Source organism: Triticum urartu, chromosome 2A, assembly GCF_056163025.1.
Source record: "Triticum urartu cultivar PI428250 chromosome 2A, HENAU_Tu73, whole genome shotgun sequence".
NCBI lineage: Eukaryota > Viridiplantae > Streptophyta > Magnoliopsida > Poales > Poaceae > Triticum > Triticum urartu.
The window spans coordinates 561,910,152-561,927,954 of record NC_141874.1 but is presented as its reverse complement, the minus strand read 5'-3'; the positions used below and the strand labels follow the sequence as shown (position 1 = coordinate 561,927,954).

The following is a 17,803-nucleotide window of genomic DNA, read 5'->3' as shown; positions in this document are numbered from 1 at the left end:
TAATTTCAAAAAAATTCCTATGCAGATGCAAGATCATGGTGATGCATAGCAACGAGAGGGGAGAGTGTTGTCCACGTATCCTCATAGACCAAAAGCGGAAGCGTTAGCACAACGCGGTTGATGTAGTCGTACGTCCTCACGATCCGACCGATCAAGTACCGAACGTACGGCACCTCCGAGTTCAGCACACGTTCAGCCCGATGACGTCCCTCGAACTCCGATCCAGCCGAGTGTTGAGGGAGAGTTTCATCAGCACAATGGCGTGGTGACGATGATGATGTTCTACCGACGCAGGGCTTCACCTAAGCACCGCTACAGTATTATCGAGGTGGACTATGGTGGAGGGGGGCACCGCACACGGCTAAAAGATCAAACGATCAATTGTTTTGTCTATGGGGTGCCCCCTGCCCCCGTATATAAAGGAGCAAGGGGGGGTGCGGCCGGCCAGGGAGAGGGAGCGCCAGGAGTCCTACTCCCAACGAGAGTAGGACTTCCCCCCTTTCCTAGTTGGAATAGGATTCAGGAGAAGGAAAGAGAGAGGGGAAGAAGGAAAGAGGGGGCTAGCCCCCTTGCCCTAAACCAATTCGGTTTGGGCCTTGGGGAGGCGCGCCCCACACTCCCCTTGCTTCCCTCTATTTCCACTAAGGCCCATGTAGGCCCATTAAGCTCCCGGGGGGTTTCGGTAACCTCCCGATACTCCGGTAAAATCCCGATTTCACCCGGAACACTTCCGATATCCAAACATAGGCTTCCAATATATCAATATTCATGTCTCGACCATTTCGAGACTCCTCGTCATGTCCGTGATCACATCCGGGACTCCGAACAACCTTCGGTACATCAAAACATATAAACTCATAATATAACTGTCATCGAAACGTTAAGCGTGCTGACCCTACGGGTTCGAGAACTATGTAGACATGACCGAGACATGTCTCCGGTCAATAACCAATAGCAGAACCTGGATGTTCATATTGTCTCCCACATATTCTACGAAGATCTTTTATCGGTGAGACCGCATAACAACATACATTGTTCCCTTTGTCATCGGTATGTTACTTGCCCGAGATTCGATCGTCGGTATCTCAATACCTAGTTCAATCTCGTTACCGGCAAGTCTCTTTACTCGTTCCGTAATACATCATCCCGCAACTAACTCATTAGTTGCAATGCTTGCAAGGCTTATGTGATGTGCATTACCGAGTGGGCCGAGAGATACCTCTCCGACAATCGGAGTGACAAATCCTAATCTCGAAATATGCCAACCCAACAAGTACCTTCAGAGACACCTGTAGAGCACATTTATAATCACCCAGTTACGTTGTGACGTTTGGTAGCACACAAAGTGTTCCTCCGGTAAACGGGAGTTGCATAATCTTATAGTCATAGGAACATGTATAAGTCGTGAAGAAAGCAATAGCAACAAACTAAACGATCAAGTGCTATGCTAACGGAATGGGTCAAGTCAATCTCATCATTCTCTAATGATGTGACCCCGTTAATCAAATGACAACTCATGTCTATGGTTAGGAACATAACCATCTTTGATTAACGAGCTAGTCAAGTAGAGGCATACTAGTGACACTCTGTTTGTCTATGTATTCACACATGTATTATGTTTCCGGTTAATACAATTCTAGCATGAATAATAAACATTTATCATGAAATAAGGAAATAAATAATAACTTTATTATTGCCTCTAGGGCATATTTCCTTCGGTATTTACATCCATCAGTCTACCAATTATGCACACAAAAGAGCAAATCAAATTTCCTGATGGAATAATTACCAAAATTAGTAATCTAATATTACCATTACCTCCAGCTGGTTGTAAACATGGTCACATGATCATACACATATGGAATAATTACCAAAAACCAGTAATCTAATTTTAGCTAGATCTTATACGGTTTCAGCTATTTTAAACGAGTACAAAAATCTCATACTAGTTTGATGTTTTTTTGTCCTAATATTAGCTGATGTTAATTTTCTTTCTACTTAATATTCCTGGGAGAGGATAGTAGGCATGAGTGTGACACAGGATCAACTTCATCAATGATCCAGTAGAAGTTTATCCATCTCAGCATGAAAGATCGAACAATCGGTCCATTAAATTGGAATCATGTGAATGTTACTACGGAATGGTCTTAGCTCCGGACGGATGCAAACGCGGTCGCGTACGGAAGCTGCCAATAGGGGATTTCTCTCATGTAAGAGCATCCCTAACTGAACCCTTAAAATTTAGGGTCTTCTATGGCCTCTTATCCTTTAAAAAATTTATTTGCTCCTTCGAAAATTGTGGTTCCTAGCCGAACACCTGAACTTAAGTCCTTAAAGAACCGCCAAATCTTCCTAGTTTTAGTTTACATACTACATATCAACTACATATTTGCACACATATTAAACTCAAACATAATAATTAAGTTTTACACAATTCACAAATATTACAAATTCAAAGTTTACAGTCCAAATTATTCAAAGTCAAACACATGGAAGGGTTCAAATGAAGCAAACAGCATGATAAAAGCACAACTATGAAGTGTGGTGGAGTAGCCATTGATGGTCAACAAGATCATCTTGGAGATGGGTATGAACTTCTTGGTTCTCGATTCTTTGATGTGATGCGAGGAATCTGTGTATCCTGTTTGCATCGTGCTCCGGCTCAACAAGATCCCCATTTGAGATGTACTAAAAGCTCTCTGGCATGCCTGTCTCAGCTTCAATGATCATGTTATGCACGATGATGCAACATGCCATTATTTGCTATAGGACCTATGGGTTCCAATACTCGGCAGGGCCCCGAATAATGCAAAAGTGCTTCCGAAGCACACCGAAATCCCTCTCCACATCCTTCCTTGTCGAGTCTTGACGCGTTGCATGGTGATATATCTTGGTCCCTTAAGGATGCTAGAGTATCTTGACAAATGTGAGTAGGTTGTCAGAATCGTGATTTTATTATACGATTCTACGACTTTATGATCCAAATTAACCCCTCTGATTTTACGATTTTAGTTTATGGAATCTACGTTTCTACGATCCTAATAGTGAAGATTCTACGATTTGCGATCCTGCCATCAGAGCTCCTATCTGATTCATCGTGATTCTGACAACCTTGATGTAACCCACGGAGGATAAATGCCATCTGCAAGGTAGTAACCCATCATGTACCGTCGGCCATTGATAACATAGTTGCAAGGAGGAGCATCTCTGGCAACAAGCCTTGTTGGTAGTGGTGATCTCGACAGCACATTCGGGTCATTATGGAAGCCAGGCCATCCAAAACAATGAATGGCAAATCCATAGATCATTCAATGCAACAACCTCAACAATGATTGTTGGATCTTTGTAGTGGCCTTTGTGCCGGCCTTTTCAATCCCGTAAGACAATTCTTCCATGTCTAGTGCATGCAATTAGTTGACCAAGCATCCCATGCCATCCTCGTTCTTCACTCAATCTAAAGAGCCTCTCGGTGTCTTCAACGACGGGTGTCCTCAAGTACTCCGGCCCAAAGATCTCAATCACGGTTGTGTGTACCTACGAACGGCCTCCAAGATTGTATCTTCCCCAACGCATACATAGTCGTCAATGATGTCAGCGAACACCCATACGGAAGCACTCAAACAATCATGATACATTTCATCAGTGGGAGGGAGGATGCGGTGCATGTCGGGGTGGGTGCTGGCGTGGTGTGGAGGGAGGAAATTATACTCTACGGGGAGATGACCGAGTATATTCGAGAGTCGGGACAGCCAAGGAGTAAATTTTTTACCCCTCTAACCGATAAGGGATCGGCTAGGTGCAATTTAGCGGCTTAATACCGATTTCTTTATTTATCTAACGCCTTTTAAAGGACCAGTTAGAGATGCTCTACCTATGAATATTGTTAAGGTAAATACATCAATGATGCTTGAACTTGCCATGGATGTTTAATTTAATGTCTAAACTTGAAAAAATACGTTAAACGGGTTCTAAAACTTAGCATAAATGTATAAATACAGTGCTAATCCCATTCGTATGCGTAAAGTGTGCCGATGTGGCATCGTATATAGCTGGCGTGGCATGGGGCCCACTCATAAATACGAAACAGGGTTACTAGAATAATATATGTCTATGACTAATGGGTCCTGCCAGTCAGCACAGAAGGGACATTAATAAAAAGAAAAACAACAACAGAGTGAAGTCAAACCGCCAACCTCAAGCTAAAAAGGAGACAATGCTGCGACAACGTAAACTAAATCCTGTTCTCAATTGGGGCTCCTAAATCTTAATGTGATGTAAATGGAAACGGTAGTGGTTCTCAAATGGGCTGTAGTCGGTGTGGCCTATTTAGCACCTGTTAATTTTATTCAAAACAAATGAAAAAAGGCCTATACATTATAATGACAGTAATACAAATAAAGTTCAACTATTCATGTGTTATAAAGGCTCTGCATATAACTAAAACAATCAACTTTTAAAATATGGTCATGTACTTAACAAATATTCATGTATTATTTTACAAACATTCATATAATTGAAATAATATATATGAATGACAACCATGTTTGAATAATATAAACTAATAAGAATATTTTAAAATTATAGTTTGTAAATATTATTTTAGTTATTCAAACACTTGAATAATTATACACATATTTTTATAATTCATAATTATCTTGTTAAATAAAATGTTAGTACAACTAAAAAATAATTGTAATTTAAAACATTTATTTGAATATTCACTCATGGGTTATATTTACATTATACAGTAATAATGAATATAAGCCACAAGTAAAAGTATACACCAATGAATATTCATAATATTTAGTAATGTTGCTCTCCCTAATTTTGTATTATTTAAATATAAGCCATGCATGTATAAATATGTTTGTATTCACTAAACATTTTATTTTTTAATTAATAAACATTTCTAGTATGATCCATGACCGTATATTTTAAATGTTTGCATTAAGTAAATTTTTAAGTGCTCATGGGTTATATTTAAAATATTACTTTTATGAATAATAGGTGGATATTTTAAATAAGTACAGGAAGATTTTCAGTAAGATATTTTAGAGCAAACCTCTATATATTTACTTTGCGTGCACACGAATTTTTGTACCATGAGGCTATTATTTATGCACCACAAATATTCATAACCGATAGCGTTGCATGGAGTCTTGTTTATATTTATTTTTAAATAATCTGTGCACACGATATTTTTTGCTACGAGGTAATTACTAATAACACATAAATATTCGAATCTACTTTTTATTGTTGTAATTATAATTTGCATATTCTATTTAAAAAATAATAACGTGTGCCAAATGGGTTGCATTGAGTGCAGCCAAGGCTCGCTAGTCTTACAGTCATATAGTATTTAAATAATCCCGTTTGTGCCAAGTTTTAGAACCAATACAGCGTATTTTTCAAGTTTATGCACTAAACTAAATAGTTGTGGCAAGTTCAAGCATATATACCGCAATATTGTTCTAGAGAAGCAAATGAAGTAGCTTACGAGGCTAACTATCTTAGAGCATCTCCAACAGGAGCGCAACCGCACAACACGGTAGAACTTTTTTACATCGTTGAAATAGTGTTTTTTGCGTGTAGCAAGGCGCTGGTTCCAGCGACCGCAACTTCAGCAGGTGCTGCAAAAAGCGGCGCGCGAGCAACCGGTTCATATAAAAAAGAAAATTAGCATTTAGATAAAAATTCAACATATAGGTAAAAATTCATACGATACAAATAACATAGTTCAAGCCAAATACGAATTAGTCCATACAATACAAATAATAAAAAAAGATAAAACCGTTACTACGATGCAAATATACTAGATACTACTCTTCGTTGTTGTCCTATTCCTCGGTGGTCTAGTCCGACGACAGAAACACATCATTTCACCGAGGATCATTGTTGTCAAAGATCGACACCGCTCCCAGTTCGCACTGCGCTATCGCCAGTGCCTTTCGCGCATGCTTGTTCACCCGTTCTGCGGCTCACTGCGCCCTCCACTGCGCCCAGAAGTCATTCTCGGCGGCGAGATCCTCCTGGAAGCGCTGGCGCCACTCCGCCATGGCGTACTCGTCCGCCTCGGCGATGAGGAGGTGGTGCTCCCGCCTACGCCGGATGCGGCGGGCCTCGTCGGTGATTAGCCGCGGCGAAGGCGTGAGGTCCTGCACCTGCTCGCGCATCCGAGCGTCCGAGAAATTCATCTACGAACGTGGCCGGCTGAGGCGCCACGCCGCCGCGTCGTGCGGGCGGGCGGCCTCGTGGGCGGTCTAAAACGTCCCGAGACCGAGACGTACATCACCGGAGCGGATCTTCACGTAGCACATGCCGGAGGGGCGGGTGCGGACGTGGCGGTAACCGGAGCTGCTCCGGGCGCTCGGCGGCATGTCGGGGGCGTGGGAGAAGGCGCGGTGGCGTCGGGAGAAGGGCGTGGCGGTGGCGATGGGGCGCTGGAGACGAGGAAGAAGGGGGCAGCGGGGAAGAAGAAGGCGCTGGAGTGGCGGTTGGCGGGCTCGCGCGCGCTTTTTATAAAGCGCGCCGGACACCTCACGCCAAAACTGCCGCGCGTGCGATTCTTTTTCCGCGCCGGATTCTCCCAGGCCAAACCGTCCTGCGCGCGTTAAAACTTGCCTTTTTCTCGCACACGCAGTTTTTAGCGCGGCTGTTAGAGATGCTCTTAGCAGAGGCTTTAATTCCTTTTTTATCAATATAAATATAATCTGTTTATCTAATTCACATCTAGATATTTTCTAAGGATATCACATCTAAGCTCTCATAAATATCACAGCAGCGAACCAACCTGTGGTTGGATGGTTAGAGGAACTGTGGTATCCCTAACCCATCAGGGTTCAAGTCTTGGTGCGAGAGTGTATGAGCGCTTAAGTCTGTACCGATGTTCAAAAAAAAAAATACCACAGCAAAAAATATAGATCACAAGCATAATGAACATCAGGTTAGATGTCACATAATTATGTCATATCTAGATGTGTCCTAGACAGATCCAAATAATCCAAATATAATCGTTGTGACAAATGAATGATTGTGAAGAAAAAAAAAACTGTATGCAATGCTCTCTGAGATTACATTACACACAAGCGAGATGACCTGCACTGTATCAGTTGCTTACCGCACGGATCGGGCTACGGCAGGGCGACGCGCCGTGCTGCAGCTTGATGAGGTTGTAGTACATCCCCGCGCGGCCGAGGGCTACGAGGTCGCGGTGCGTCCCTCTCTCCGCCACCCTCCCGTCCTTGACCACGGCGATCATGTCGGAGTTCTGCACCGTGGAGAGCCTGTGCGCCACCACCACGCACGTCCTGGTCCCCTGCAGCATCCGGTCCACGGCGTCCTGCACCAGCCGCTCCGACACCGTGTCCAGTGCGCTCGTCGCCTCGTCCAGCAGCAGGATCCTCGCGTTCTTCAGCACCGCCCTCGCCAGCGCGATCCGCTGCCGCTGCCCGCCGGACAGCTGCGCCCCGCGCTCCCCGATCTGCGTGTCGTACCCGCCCTCCATCCCGCTGATGAACTCGTGCGCGTTGGCCAGCGCCGCCGCGCTCCGAACCTCCTCCTCCGTCGCCTGCTCGTCGCCGTACATGATGTTGTCGCGGATCGTGCCGGAGAAGAGCGTCGGCTCCTGGCTCACCAGCGCCACGTGCGACCGGAGGTGCGTCAGGCCGTACCCCCGGATGTCCTTGCCGTCGATCAGGATCGCGCCGCTCCGCACGTCGTAGAACCGCTCGATCAGCCCGATCACCGTCGACTTGCCCGACCCGCTCGGCCCCACCAGCGCCACCGTCTTGCCCGCGCCGATCTCGAGGCTGAGCCCGGCGAGCACCGTCACCTCCGGCCGCGTCGGGTAGCTGAAGTGCACGTCCCTGAACTCGATGGCTCCCTTGATCCCCTTCTGCAGCTCCTCCTTGTCGTCGTCGGACTCGCTGGCACCGTCGCCGGTGCCGGATTTGATCGCCGGTTCACGGTCCAGCGTGTCGAGGATGGACTGCACCGCGTCCCCGCCTTGCGCCAGGTCCGACGTCAAGCTCCCGGCGTCGGCGATGACCCTCCCCATGCTCATGAGGATGAAAAACACCTGGAACAGCTGCGTGGTGTTGATCTGCCGGCTGGCCATGAGCTTGCCTCCGTACCACAGTGCGAGCGCCGTGCTCGCCGAGGCGTTGAACTGGCACAGGCACAGGCAGAAACCCGAGAACCAGGACTGCCTCATGGTGTCCTTCCTCGGACCCACCTGCGCGGCCTCGTACAGCTGGAGCATCCGCCGCTGCGACGAGAAGGCGGTGATCGTCCGGTGGTTGACCACGGCCTCGCTGGCGAGCTGGCTGCCCTGCACCTGCGCCTTCTTGGCCTTCCTGGAGCCGGCCGTCATGAGCACCTTCTTGAAGTAGAAGCTGGCGATCACCAGCGGCTGCAGGGCCATCATCACCGCCGCGAGGCGCCACGACACGTAGAGCGCCAGCGCGAATCCCAGGGACGCCGTGGCGCCGGCCTGCACCAGCAGGCACATCCGGTCCCCGACGAGGGACCGGACCTTGGTCGCCTGCGTCGCCAGCCGCGCGCACACGGCCGCGCTCGAGTTCTCGTCCTCGTCGAACCACCCGACCTCGAAGGAGAGGATCTTGGCCAGCATCTGGTCCCGGACGCGCTCCGTCAGGCGCTCGCCCATGACGGCGAAGTTATAGTGCTCCACGATGTTGGCGGCGATGCAGACGATGGCGATCGCCAGGAAGATGAGGGAGTAGGCCCTGGTCTTTGCGCGGATGAGGTCGTGGTCGGTGAGGAAGTACACCGCCGGCAGCGAGCCCATGCTGTATGAGTAGAGCGGCAGCACCGCGCCGAATATGATGGCGCCAGCGCACCCGAGCAGAGCTTGCTTCCACTCCGGGCGGTTCATCTTGAGCAGACGAAGGTGCAACGACTTTTGGGGGTGCGCCGCGTGCGCGACGGGGACCGCGGGCTGGCTGATTTCCACGGTGGGCTCGACAGACCGGAACGACCGCACTGGGCTAGGTCGGAGCTCGCCGCCCGGCGACGCGATCTCCACGCTATGGAACTTCTCCTCCTCCTCCACGCGGGGGCCGTCCGCCCGCGCCGCGGACGAGCTCTGCAGGTGCACCATCTTGGCGTACACGCCGCCTTCGCCGCCGTCCATGGCGACGAGCTCGTCGTGCGTGCCGAACTCCACCACGCGGCCCTGGTCGAGCACGGCGATCGTGTCGGCCTTGCGCAGCGTGGAGAGGCGGTGCGCCACGATGACGGTGGTCCGGCCCACGGACGCCCGGTCCAGCGCGTCCTGCACCGTCCGCTCCGACTCGGAATCCAGCGCGCTCGTCGCCTCGTCCAGCAGCAGGATCTTGGGGTCCCGAATGAGCGCCCGCGCAATGGCGATCCGCTGCTTCTGGCCTCCCGACATCTGCGTCCCGAACTGCCCCACCTGCGCCATTTTCAGTTCAGTCATCAGTATACTGAAGCAATGAACAATATCTTAGCAATGAACTGCAGCTAGCAAAATTGTTACAGTGACATACATGTGTGTCGTATCCGTTGGGCAATTTGGTGATGAACTCGTGAGCGTTAGCCATCTTGGCCGCGTCGATGATCTGCTCCGGCGAAGCCGTCTCGTTGCCGAAGAGTATGTTCTCCCTGATGGACGTGGCGAACAGCACGGGCTCTTGGCTCACCAGGCCGATCTTGCTCCGGAGCCACTCCGCGTTGAGCGAGCCGATGTCGTCGCCGTCGAGCAGTATCTCCCCGCTGTCTGGGCGGTAGAACCTCTGCAGCAACGCGATGACGGTGGACTTCCCCGACCCGCTGCCGCCGACGAGGCCGATGGTCGCGCCCTCGGACATGGTGAGGTTGACGCCGTTGAGCACCCGCGTGTCCGGCCTCGACGGGTAGGTGAAGTGCACGTCCTTGAACACGATCCGGCCCCTGACGACGTCCTTGGTGGCGCCCTTCTTGCCGGCCTCCTTGAGCGGCGGGAGCTTCTCGATCATCCCCCGCATCCGGGCCGCCGCCACCGAGGCGTCCACGAAGTAGCGTAGGTTCGGGAGCGCCGCCATGATGGAGCTGAAAAGGCATAAATGCACAATGACATGATCGACCTGTCGCTCCTGAGTCGAAAGGGGTGGGCTGAGGTTGAATTGCTTACATTCCCGCCAAGACGATGCAGATGGCGGCGACGAAGACGTGGCCGCCCTGGGCGTGCTGGCGGATGACGAGGACGCTGGCGAGCCAGGACATGAAGGACCAGACGGCGTAGATGGCGCCCATGCTCCCGATGACGGCGCCCTTGATGAGGCCCTGCTTGATGCCCAGCGCCGTGCTCCGCGCCAGCGCGGTCCTGAACCGCTCCAGCGTGTGGCGCTCCCCGTTGTAGGACGCCACAGTCCGGATGGAGGAGACGGCCTGGTCGGCGATGCCGCCGGCGGACTCGTACGCCGCGCGCGACTCCCCGGCCGCGGCCACCATGCGCTTGCCGAGGACCACGCTCGGCACGAAGAAGAGGAAGGTCAAGGGGAGGCCCGCCAGCGCGAGGCGCCAGGCGAACACGAAGCACACGGACATGGCGCCGAAGAAGAGCGTCACGTTGGCCAGCACCATGGGAAGCTGAAATGCAAGCATGTCAGGAGAGCGTGCCTGCGCGGAGGCGTGCCGGTGGTGTCAAGGGAGTGGGGATTGGTGGCCGGACCTTCTCGCTGAGGAAGTCCTGGATGGTGTTGGCGTCGTCGGAGATGGTGGTGATGATCCCGAAGGTTGTGGACTGCGAGGAGGGCGCGGCGTCGAAGAAGTGCACCTCCTGCCGCAGCACGGCCTCCAGGTACAGCCTCCGCATCCTCGACGCCTGCCGCTCCGCCGTTCGGGTCCAGCACACCCCCTCTGCTCAGGCGACATGGGCCAGGAGAACCGTTCAGCCCGGGTAACAAAATCAGTTTGACCGTGTCACTACTGTTGTGCTTACCTAGGAAAGCGCACGCGCCCACTGCAACCGCGAGATACAGCAACCGGAGCGCGAACTGATACCACAACAAGCAAACAGACAAGAATAAGCTCGACACACTGCGACAGGAGACTGACTGACAGAACTGGAGTATATAAGTACTAGTGTTGCTGCTAGCCAGTGGAGTAGAAGTATGTTTTTAGCGCCAACCTTGTCGACGGCGCCGGAGCTGAAGGCGCTGCCGGTGCTCCCGGCGCTCCCGGCGGCGCCGTAGCTGTTGATGATGTCGCCGAGCACGAGCATGAGGAGCGGCTGCATCATGCCGTCGCCGAAGCTCCCCAGCACGCCCAGCATCATGAGGCTCAGGTCGTGCGCGTCCGCGTACCGGACCATCTCCAGGAACGACGCCTTCCCTGCCGCCGCGTCCCCCATCGGCTGATCTTGATCGATCGATTCCTCAAGTTTTCGCCGGGGATGACGCTCGGAGAGCAGAGGGAGCTTAATTAACCAGGTAGATCGATAGTCGTTTTACTCAGGCATTGCCCTAGGATTATGGGCCGGGATACAGCTACTTATCGGTAAATCGTAGTCAGTGGTTGCTGTCCTCCAATCAGAATGCACAGCTGGGCCGCGTTTCTCGTCACGTAGCCGAGCGCCGGATGGAGGTTTTCCGAGCGAGGAATATGCTGACCGGTGGTCGATCGGAGCTGGACATTTGGTGCCGCGTCCGACTTTCGTACTCGTTCAATCGAGAGAGATCGATGCGGCCAAATCGGGTTCACGGAAGCGCTGACGGGTGCGTTACTTGTTCAATCCAGAGAACGTGCCTTGTTTACTCGGAGATGTCCGTGAATTTGCGTACAGGTGGTTGAGTCTGCTGATGTACTGTTGGCGGTTACTTCTCAAGTGGAGGTCAGCTTAGAGAAAGACAGCCTTTGCGTGGTCGAGCCAGTACACGTATTTCCGTCCAAAATGAACGTAGTATCCATGCATGTATTCTCGTCAGATCTACTGTCATGTACGTGTACTCTGCCGGCCTTGCTTGTCTTTTTCTCTGTGTCCCGCATGTCAGCATGTCCACACCAACGATCTCGTGGAACAGGAAAACAGTGTGAATCGCATCATCGATGTCAATACATGCACACAATATGAACGGGAGTATGAATCGCGGTTATCATATTCCGTGATGCTATGTTTGATTACGGACCTGGGGTATCGAAAGATCTCGCCGTTTTCTGTCCCGAGGCCTTTGAGCACAAGTGATTGGTTCCGCTTATCATCTGTTTGGTGTTTAACTTGTCAAGTGGAGGTCAGCTCGGAGAAAGACAGCGTTGCATGATTGAGTTAGTACATTAATTTGTGTCTAAAAAGGTTTAGTAGGCGTATCTATCATGTACACCGCCGGCCTTGTTCGTCTTTTTGCCGTGTCCGTAGCACATGGACAGAGACGCATGCCCCCCGACCAAATTTTACAAAACAGACAGTTCCCAATCTGTCCGAAAGGCCACCAAAATTTCCATGCATAACCAGGACTTGAATGTTCATGTTTTGGGTTTGCCAAATCTGCGAACCACTGTCTGGTACTTATGGTTTGAATGGAGACAACTCAGTAATGATGGGGAGACACAAACGGCAGCCCAAACTCTTTACGCAATGAAAAGCCTTACAGCGATCTATGTTATCGCATGTAGTCCGAAGGCGAAGAAGCGATCAACGGCATGGATGAAACCACGCCCAGGATATAGAAACTGAACGTGGACGCTGGATTTGATCAAGACAACTTAAATGGGTCGGTTGGTGCAATTATCCGCAATCACTCTGAACAGTTTATTGTCGCTGCAAACGAAATATTGAGTTCTTGTTATGATGCTTTCACAGTTGAAGCAAACAACAGTTAGATTTTGGCTGAACTTGGCACGTATGGTGGGCAGCAAGATTGAAGTGGCCTCAGATAATGAAGGGGTTGTCAATGATCTTAATGAAGATGGCTCGAATTCAGTAGCAAGTACCATTATCGATGACTGGTTCTTTATGAAGTTAGATTTTAACCATGTCTTGTTTGAGCATTGTAATAAAGACTATAGTCAGGCTGCTCATGAACTATAGCTAAATTAGCTAAGTACTCTATTCCTAGTGTCTAGATGGATTCACCACCAAATGAGTTGATCTCCTTCCTTGTAAGTGATACAATCACTTTGATGGAATAAAGGAAGAGATTAATTATCAAAAAAAAGTCTTCGGGTTCTCATATTGAAGATTCACTTTCAGAAAGTACTGAGAAAACATATGTGGTGGAGCGTATGGGCTATGTTGCTGGACTGGACTCAAATTCTAGTCAAAATATTTTTTCAAACGAAGAAATAATATCTCCTACCCACCGAAATGTCCAAAGTTTGGAAAATTTCGTCCAGGTTCGAAACCCTGGTTGGTAATCCATTTTCTGTGCAAACACCGAAGCACGTGATCAAATCTCAGCGCCTCATGTTTATCTGTTTTGAAAAAAAAACACCGAGGCACGTCCGTGTGTAGCAATTGCACCGTCGACCCGAAATCAGGGGGAAATGTCATGTGTTACCGATGAGATTCTCTTTTTTTGCCAAGAAAATTTCCACTCTATTCATCATCAATCATGATAGTACAACGATTACTAAAAATTATAAAGTTTATATTCAGACCCGCAAAGCACCTAGCGACGACTATAAGCACTGATCAGTCAACCAGTCAACCTTGACTTTAAAAAAATATGGGGAAAGAAAGAAATCGAAGAAGTTCATGATTCAAAAATGTTCATGGATTTTTAAAGAGTACACAAACTTCAAAAAAGTTCATGAATTTGAGAAAAAGTTAATCTAATTTGAAAAAAAATCAAAGAAGATCGTGAATTCATGAATACTGTTTTGAATTTGCATTTCTTTAATTCACTATTTTTTTTGAATTCACGAACTTCATTCAAATTCATGAACTTCTTGTATGTTTGTGAACTTTTTTGAATTTCATGAACTTTTTCAAACGGTCGAGTCAACGATCAATGGGCAAATTCACGAACTTCTTGTATGTTTGTGAACTTTTTTGAATTTCGTGAACTTTTTCAAACGGTCGAGTCAACGATCAATGGATCAAATCAACGGTTGATTCAGTGGTCAACATGGGCAAGTCAACAAGTCAAACCCATGGCGAAGACGACCCGAGCGACCCACCAGGTCGCATTTGTGGGCCGGCCCCTTGATGCTGCAATCAGCGCCAGTTGTCTTCGGGGCGCTAAAGGCGTCAAATAGGGAGTCTCACTTGTGTTGGGCTTCAGGTGGTTACAACATGACACATGTTTCAAACCAACTGACTATGTCTTCCTACTCTCTCAAAAACGTTGATTGTATCATGTGTGGGGGTGGTTGTAACATGACCCATGTTGCAAACCAGCTGAATTTATCCCGCGTGGGCGCGCAAAAAAGAAATACAATTGCACGCCATCCGAGCAAACTCGAAATCAACAGTCGACGTGCACTGAGAGCATCTCCATCCGTGTCCCCAACAGGCCCTCCCCAGGCGTTTTTGCCGCGCCGGCGCTGAAAAAACGGCCCAGTCGCACCCCCAAAGGCCCGTTTTTCGTCGGCTCAGGACGAAACTAGTGCCGGCGGACCCAGGCCGAACCCGGCTTCCTGGGGCGCCTGGGACGCCGGCACAAGCGAAAAGGGCGCGTGGGTCCGCCCTGTCGGCGAGCGAGCGCCTCTTCCCGCGTTTTCCCCACTTCTCTCCCGTACTCTTCCTTCCTCCCGCCAATCTCCCTCCCGCTCGCCTCCCTCCCAGCCGGCCGCCATGCCACCGAAGAAGTACGTCGCCCCCCGCGCGGCGGCAACCGTGACTGCCTTCGTCGCCCAGCTGAAGCAGAGGAAGCCGAGGGCGCCGCCGATCAAGCCACCGGGCATGTCAAACGCCGAGTGGAGGGCGGAAGTTCAGCGGCGGGAGGCTGTCACCGCCGACCGGCGAAACAGGGCCATCGCCAAGAAGGCCCGCGACAACGCGGCGCGCGCGGCTGCGGCTGCCTCTGCGGACCTAATCGAGGCCGAGGCGACTCGCGCGGGGATGATGAATCCACCCGAAAGCCACGGCCAGTACGCGCCCTGGGACCAGCAAGGCGTCGGCTCTCCGCAACCATGGGGATCGCCCTCGCCGGGCTACGCCGACGGGGACACGCACGGTGGGTTCAACCCAAACGTCACCTTCCCCCATGGATACCCAGCCCAGCGCACGCCCTCTCCCGCCTTCGCCGGCGTGCAGTACCCTCCATACAACTACTCGCCGCCCGCCTACGCTTCCTCCCCGACGCCCCCGCTACGCCGTGGCCCGCTGCCCTTCTCGCACCTCAGCGACACCGACGAGATCGAGGCCGACATGGATGACATCATCGCGACAGGTTCGGCGGCGGCCGCCGCATCTCCCGGGTTCATCACCCAGGACAAGGTGGTGGATCTCAGCGGCGGCATGGACGGCGAGCTCGGCTACGTCTACGGCGAGGACGAGCAGGAGGAGGACATCGAGGAGGAGGCGGAGGAGCTGACGCCTGCAACGGCGAAGGGGCGCAAGAAGAAGCGGGCGGCCAGGACAGGCGAGCCGCGCATCAAGTGGGCGTCCAAGGAGGAGGAATGCCTCGCCGAAGCATGGAAAGTCGTCTGCCTCGACCCGACGACCGGCACGAACCAGAGCATCGACACGTACTGGGACCGCATCAAGGTTGAGTTCGACGAGCGCAACCTCGTCGACCCCTACTTCAAAGGCGCCTACATGCAGCGCGGCTCCAAGGCATTGGCGAACCATTGGGGGCGTATCCAGGGGGCGTGCAACAAATGGCATGGGGTCGTCGAGGAGGTCGCGGCTCGCCCGGAGAGCGGCGCCAGCGTCGAGGATCAGGTATGCCCCGCCGGCCTCCCGCCTCTCTTCGACGTGTACGCGCGCCAACTATTTGTCCCTCCGCGCAGTTGCTGCGCATGTTCGCCCTGTACCGGCAGAGCAACAGTGACGCCGAATTCAAGTACCTCCACGTCTACAAGCGCATTAACAAGTGCGAGAAATGTGCGGAAGTCTGGCGCACCCTCGACAAGGCCAAGGAGACCTACAAGCCGGACGCGCCGACTCTTGGCGCATCGGAAGGGCGGCCGGACGGCAACAAAGTTTCCAAGAAGGGGAAATACGCCGACACGGCCACCGCTCGAGTGCAGGAGTCCATCGAGCACTGCCTCGCCGACGCACAGGCTCGGGCCGTCCTTCGTGAAGAGAAGACCGAGGCGCGATGGTCGGCGTTGATGTCGAGCAGCGCCGTCAAGCTCGACCTGCTCCGGACGAACGTCGCCGCGAAGAAGAGAAACACCGACCTGGCTTTCCTGCTAGGCGAGGCGGACATGCTCCAGAGCACCGACGAGGCGGTCAAGGCGTGGTACTTGGCGGAGCGCGGCCTCATCCTGAACCAGCTTCCCTCGACAAGGCCGCCGATGCCGACGCACACGCCGCCGCCGCCGCCAAGCCCGCGTGACGACGCCTCCACAACGCCCAGCACCACCGAAGCCGCGCCGACACCGCCCAGCGCAGAGGCTGCTCCGACACCGCCAAGCCCGTGAAGGAAATATGCCCTAGAGGCAATAATAATGTTATTATTTTATTTCCTTATATCATGATAAATGTTTATTATTCATGCTAGAATTGTATTATCCGGAAACATAATACTTGTGTGAATACATAGACAAACCAAACGTCACTAGTATGCCTCTACTTGACTAGCTCGTTAATCGAAGATGGTTATGTTTCCTAACCATAGACATGTGTTGTCATTTGATTAATGGGATCACATCATTAGGAGAATGATGTGATTGAAATGACCCATTCCATTAGCTTAGCACCCGATCGTTTAGTATGTTGCTATTGCTTTCTTCATGACTTATACATGTTCCTATGACTATGAGATTATGCAACTCCCGTTTGCCGGAGGAACACTTTGTGTGCTACCAAACGTCATAACGTAACTGGGTGATTATAAAGGAGCTCTACAGGTGTCTCCAAAGGTACATGTTGGGTTGGCGTATTTCGAGATTAGGATTTGTCACTCCGATTGTCGGAGAGGTATCTCTGGGCCCTCTCGGTAATGCACATCACATAAGCCTTGCAAGCATTACAACTAATGAGTTAGTTGCAAGATGATGTATTACGAAACGAGTAAAGAGACTTGCCAGTAACGAGATTGAACTAGGTATTGAGATACCGACGATCGAATCTCGGGCAAGTAACATACCGATGACAAAGGGAACAACGTATGTTGTTATGCGGTCTGACCGATAAAGATCTTCGTAGAATATGTGGGAGCCAATATGAGCATCCAGGTTCTGCTATTGGTTATTGACCGGAGACGTGTCTCGGTCATGTCTACATTGTTCTCGAACCCATAGGGTCCGCACGCTTAAGGTTTTGATGACAGTTATATTATGAGATTATGCATTTTGATGTACCGAAGTTTGTTCGGAGTCCCGGATGTGATCACGGACATGACGAGGAGTCTCGAAATGGTCGAGACATAAATATTGATATATCGGAATCCTATATTTGGATATCGGAAGTGTTCCGGGTGAAATCGGGATTTTACCGGAGTACCGGGAGGTTACTGGAACCCCCCGGGAGGTATATGGGCCTTAGTGGGCTTTAGTGGAAGAGAGGAGAGGTGGCCAGGGCTGGGCCGCGCGCCCCTCCCCCCTAGTCCGAATAGGACAAGGAGAGGGGGGCGGCGCCCCCCCTTGCTTCTCTCTCTCCTCTTTCCCCCTCCCGAATCCTATTCCAACTAGGAAAGGGGGGGAATCCTACTCCCGGTGGGAGTAGGACTCC

General features: G+C 51.0%; 2 protein-coding genes across 2 annotated transcripts; one reads left to right on the top strand and one right to left on the bottom strand.

Annotated features, from left to right (window-relative positions):
* Window positions 1–6,966: 6,966 nt before the first annotated feature.
* Window positions 6,967–11,497, bottom strand: LOC125533648 (putative multidrug resistance protein). The gene is made up of 6 exons (XM_087539957.1): window positions 11,153–11,497; window positions 10,964–11,018; window positions 10,694–10,881; window positions 10,154–10,611; window positions 9,531–10,071; window positions 6,967–9,436 (listed from the first exon to the last, which is right to left on the bottom strand). The coding sequence occupies exons 1-6, from the start codon at window positions 11,372–11,374 to the stop codon at window positions 7,106–7,108; spliced, it is 3,795 nt and encodes a 1,264-aa protein (XP_087396083.1). The 5' UTR covers window positions 11,375–11,497; the 3' UTR covers window positions 6,967–7,105.
* A 3,258-nt stretch (window positions 11,498–14,755) lies between these two features.
* Window positions 14,756–16,551, top strand: LOC147985898 (uncharacterized). Its single transcript, XM_087541783.1, has 2 exons — window positions 14,756–15,847; window positions 15,916–16,551. Exons 1-2 carry the CDS (start codon window positions 14,756–14,758, stop codon window positions 16,549–16,551), a joined length of 1,728 nt encoding a protein of 575 aa, XP_087397909.1.
* Window positions 16,552–17,803: the final 1,252 nt, after the last annotated feature.